The following is a 5,325-nucleotide window of genomic DNA, read 5'->3' as shown; positions in this document are numbered from 1 at the left end:
GCGGCCACGGCTCACGGGCCCAGCCGCCCCGCGGCACGTGGGATCTTCCCGGACCGGGGCGCGAACCCGCGTCCCCTGCATCGGCAGGCGGACTCTCAACCACTGCGCCACCGGGCAAGCCCTGAGAAGTGTTTTTTTAATAATTATTTATAATACCAAAAAATGCCTTTTCCACAGCAAGAGAACAGTCCAAACCCTCTCTGGGAGGTGTTGCCTTACTATCCCAATTCTTTAGCTGGGTAGCAGCTATGCTCTGTATCACACAAGTTGGCACTTACCCAGATATTCTTCTTTTAGAAAACAGCACTTATAAGGTTTTTCTGATTATTAGAGTTGTGTTTATCTTGGAATATTTGGAAAATATTGAAAAGTATAAGAAGAAAATTTAAATTATGCATCCTTTCCCCATACATAGAAAACCACTATTAACATTTTGGTGAATACACTGCCTGCCTTCTTTCTATGCATTTGTAAATACAGAGATAAAAGCAATATACATTACAAAACAGTGATACACAAATATTTCCTTGTATTGGTATACATGGATATTTGTAACCAATTCTCTTCCACTGGGTACCCAAGACATTTCCAATTTTTCACTCCTGTAAGTAATAATTCATCATACAAGTCTCTAATATTTCCCTAGGAAAGGTAAATACCATTTTATTTTTCTTTTCCCTGATCAACTAAATGTGTGGTGGTCTAATCTTCTCAATCCATTATGAGCTCCTACAGGTCAAGTTATAAATATTTTAATTGACAAGCATATTTAAGGCAAAAGAAGTCTACAGTTACTATCATCAGGAGAAACAGTTCCAGTAATTGTACAATGTTACTTGCTCTTTAGCTGTACATTGGAATCTGACAATACACTTGAGATGATAAATATACTTACAACACTAAAGAGAAAAACAGGTTCACATTTATCTCTAAATGGCTGCAAAGTCACAATGCTGTCAGCTTCCGCCTGAAAAAGATTATTTCATATAATAGTAAAGGACACTGCACTCAAGTCATTTGATGTACTGTAGTCAAAAAATGCAGAGATACTTTTTTTTATGTTTACTACAACATTTTCTGAGTATGTTATAGCTGTTTTTTAGAATCAAATTACACATTCTGGCAGTTCAGACCCTGCATCATTTGGCTTCAACCTCCTCACTGTTCATCTTTACCCAACCTGCAGCTAAACTCATCTCCTGTGGTCTGCGTTACACCGCCTGCACTTTGCCGCTTGTTACCTGCTCCTTCCTTTTCCAGCCCAGCTCTAGCGTTCTCCAAGAACTCTGCCTTGACCCTCCTGCTGCAAACCATCTCCCCTCCACATAGCACTTCACTACCCTTCTGTCCGGGCACCTACAGTTCCTTTCAATATTGTACTACCGTTATATGGACCTAGCTCACCTCTGTTTGGAGAGCTGCATGCACAGAGAGATGATGTTTTATACTCACCCTCGCATGTCACCCCCCACCTTATCAGTCAAAAGGGAACTTCCTAAATGTTTCTTGAATAAACTGGTTGTCAGATTTCAAAGTCTTTGATTTTAAAGTTTTCTCACAAATTTCAAGTTGTCCTAAATTGATTACCAACAACTATATATTAAGTAATAGTATGTTCCTGCATATTAACATAACATCCCTTGGGCCAGCTGTCAGGATACGTTGTGTTGTAGGGCCTTCCACATAAGATAAGAGTTGGTTTTTGGAACCTAAGGTGATTGTTTTCAAACTGGGATTTCTAGAGGTTCCTCAACCATGGCCAAGGATGGTGAGGGCGGAGCCGAGCCAAGGTCCCTCAGCCGTGTGTCAGCCAGCCAGAGGCGCTGTGTTGTAATCTTTGTTTGGCATATTGAATTCTACATCATTCTCTTTTCTCTCTCTTTCTCTTCCTTTCTTTCTTTTCTTTCTCTCTCTCTCTTTTTAAAAAAGTAGGTTCTATTGTTGAAAGGAACTAATCTATAATATTAAAAGACAGTAGCCAAAGATTACATTTAAAAGTAGTCTAGCCATCATCATTGCAATTTTTATATTATAATAAAGTATTAACAATTAAAGCATTTGGTAAGAATATTCCTTGAAAACCATAATATAAAACATTTACTGAATTTTTATATGTATAGGCACAATGTTAGGACAAGTCTTCAAGTCTTTTAAAGGGGCACATAATAGAAAAAATTTGGTACTGACCGGTCAGCTTAGGGTGATTTCAATAGGTAATGAACCTCATAGGTTTCAATTTTGGACTTAAGTTTACAAGTTCAGAAAGGATCCCTTTCCCTGATAAACTGCAGGGAAAAAAAGTATCCAGCAGAGGGCGCCCCTCCATCGCGCCCAACAGAGGTTTGGAGACTTAAAAAAATTTTTTTCACTGTTGATGAGCTGATCGTAGCAGAAAAATAGTATTGATCTATGTGAATGTACTACAGTTGGATGTGCTCAAACAGAAGAGGAACCATTCAGAGAGAATGCTTAAAATTTTTTGTTGTTAATTTCAACTGATGGTAGCATTATGAATAGGACATATTTTGGAAAGATTTTACTAGCACTTCCCAGTGGTATAGACATAGTGACGAAATGAACTGGTCTGGACATGTTTCTGTCCAATAGAACTAGAATGTGAGTCACATATGTACTTTTAAATTCTCTGGTAGCCATGTTCTCTAGTAACATTTACAAACTAAAAAACAGGTGAAAATAATCTAATAATATACTTTACTTAATCCAGTATATCCCAAAATGATCATTTTAACATGTAATCGATGTAAAGAATTAATGAGATCTCTCACATTCTTTTTTCATATGAAGGCCTCAAAACCTCGTGTGTATTTTACACTTAGAGTACATCTCAATTTGTGGGCCAAATTTTAATCATAAATAATTGATCTCTAATTAGATTTCATAAAGTTTACAGTCAAAGAGGTAGATTCACATATCCAAGTTGTCCCAAATAATTTTAAAAGTTTTACAGTAACCGAATGGAGTATCTGGTTTTTTATATAAATTTAATACAATGACACTAGCCACAGCTACAGTGCTCAGAGGCCATTTATGCCAGGCGGTTATCATATTAGACAACAAAGCTCTAAGCAGTTGATAATCTGACAGGCATAAATTGAAAAATCAATACATTGGGGTCTAATGAGACCCTAATGAGTTTGGCTGTAATATTTTAATCCGTTGTCACATGTGGGAGGCAAATAAGGGAGGGTAAAATCGCTACCATTTTACAGTTAACTGGGTAAATGACCAGAGTCCTACCCAATGCTTTCCAGTAAAAGGCATTTACAGCCCTTATTCTGAACACACACCATATGGTCAAGTGAAAAGAAGTATGGCAATAGACAGATAACCATTTTTATGTTTTTCTAACGTTCGCAACCATGGTAAATAACCTCAGTATTATAGGAATGGGATAAAAATTACATTCGTTCTCAGATCCAGTAGAATTAAATATAGAGTAAAACTGCTAACTAAACACTGTCCATTTTGAAGAGTTGACAGATTGTTTGAATTAAGACAATCCTTAAAGAGACTATAGAGTAACAAGAAAATAATAGTTTAATGGAAATGAAAGCCTTACTACAGCAAAATGCAGAATTTCATCTTCGTTCAGCTCAATTTTCAATTTTCTGAATAAGGATTGCATTGCTTTGCAAGGTCCACACCAGGCTTGGTAAACATCGATCACTAGAAGATGATAATATTTGTGAAAGAACAGTCAGAGTCTAGAGTAGCAGCTTATCCCAATCTTTGGGGCAGGGTAAAAACAGAGCAGCTTTTTATTCTGGGAAGTGGGGAGTGGTGCTTCACGTTGGGGTGCCTGGAGGTGCCCTGGATCCATCTCTGCATGGCGAACACCTGCGGAGCCCCAGTACCTGTTAGGCCTTTGTTCTGCAACATCTCCTCCCACAGGCTTTGATTATTGATGGCCTCCTGCAAAAAGGAAGACGCTGTCAAAGGTCTTCAAGGGCCAACGCACCAAGTAAAGACTTGTTGGTGTGTCACGCCCACCTGTAACTGGATTTCTCGCTTTTTGCTTGCCATGTATCCACTGTCACATGAAAGAGGGAAGAAAAATAGAAAACGTGTAAAAGGAAATTTAAATAATGTTCTTCATTCATTCAAGCAGCATCTTACGCACTGCAGACGTTTTCCTTCAGCAATACTGGATTATGCACTTTCCCCTCTTCTGGAGAGAGAGAAGCCAGGGTCTCTGAAGAACTCTTCAGGCTGGGCACTGTGCTAAATGCTTGCAGCAGCCGTAGTATCCTTCTCTCCCAATAATTCTGAAGCAAAATAAGACATAAAAGAAGCAGACTCACAAATATCGAGAACAAACTAGTGGTTACCAGAATAGGAGGTACAAACTACTGGGTGTATGACAGGCTCCAGGATGTATTGTATAATACGGGGAATATAGCCAATATTTTTTAATAACTGTAAATAAAAAGTCACCTTTAAAATTTGCCTAAAAAATGAACATTTTTTTAAAAAGGTGTTCCGTAAGATGAGCAACCAGTTGCGTGTTTTGCAAAACTATGGCCAGCTCAGTAATGCACCCACTGTCCTTCACTCTAGATTTCCTGGGACTGGACCGGCAATAAAGCATTAGCTTCTAAAAAAAAAAAAAGAGCTGTTAGGAGTCACAGTTTCTTAGAGTTTTGTTTGTTTGCCTGCAGTATCATGGAGTGTTCCCTCCGTGTGCACACATGTTCATTGTCTACGAACACGCTCATGGATCTTTCTTGGGTCCATGCCAAGGAGATTTAATTTTTAGAACAAGGCCACTAGTGTGCTCTGGGCCAAGACATAAACTTTCTGCAGTTGTTAAATCAGTGAGGCCCCAACGCCCTATTCACGGGTGTCAGGGTCATTTAGCTGCGGGTCTGACTGCGCGTGTGACGGCGGACGCTAGTGTGAAACAAAGGAGTGACCACAAACAAGACTACATCCAGCAACGGGTGGGCTCCTCCTCTAGTTGCTAGATTGGGGTGTTTCAAGAACACGAACTAAAGGGGGATGTAAATCACCTCCCTTACCGAGGCCTGAGTTTCAGCGGGGTGAGTTCAGCCAAGTCCAAGTCCCTGGGGCGCCCCGCAGGACCGGGGCCGGGGGTGGGGGGCGGCGAGGAGAGGGGGCGCCGGGCTCCCAGGCCGCCTCTGCCCCGGCTGGTCCCGCTGAATGACCAGGCAGGGGACGGATACCAGGACGGGCCGGGAAGCGGAGGGCGCCAACGTTTCCTTCCACCCATCCGGCTGCCCGCGAGCCCTGTCCCCGCCCCCACCCGAGGACCGCGACTGCAGCGCGCAGACCTGGGCAGCGGTT

At 41.0% G+C, this 5,325-nt stretch overlaps 1 protein-coding gene across 1 annotated transcript in view; it reads right to left on the bottom strand.

Annotated features, from left to right (window-relative positions):
* Positions 1-5,101, bottom strand: part of NME8 (NME/NM23 family member 8) — a 31,716-nt gene extending 26,615 nt beyond the window's left edge. The window contains exons 1-5 of the mRNA XM_007115009.2: positions 5,040-5,101; positions 4,012-4,051; positions 3,876-3,933; positions 3,581-3,687; positions 896-967 (exon numbers count right to left, since the gene is read on the bottom strand). Of these exons, the coding sequence (XP_007115071.2) occupies positions 896-967; positions 3,581-3,687; positions 3,876-3,933; positions 4,012-4,044 (270 nt within the window). The 5' untranslated portion in view covers positions 4,045-4,051; positions 5,040-5,101. The remainder of the gene's footprint in view (positions 1-895; positions 968-3,580; positions 3,688-3,875; positions 3,934-4,011; positions 4,052-5,039) is intronic.
* Positions 5,102-5,325: the final 224 nt, after the last annotated feature.

The sequence above is a fragment of the Physeter macrocephalus genome, chromosome 5 (genome assembly GCF_002837175.3).
Source record: "Physeter macrocephalus isolate SW-GA chromosome 5, ASM283717v5, whole genome shotgun sequence".
NCBI classification, from domain to species: Eukaryota; Metazoa; Chordata; class Mammalia; order Artiodactyla; family Physeteridae; genus Physeter; species Physeter macrocephalus.
This window is presented reverse-complemented; position numbering and strand designations above follow the sequence as displayed.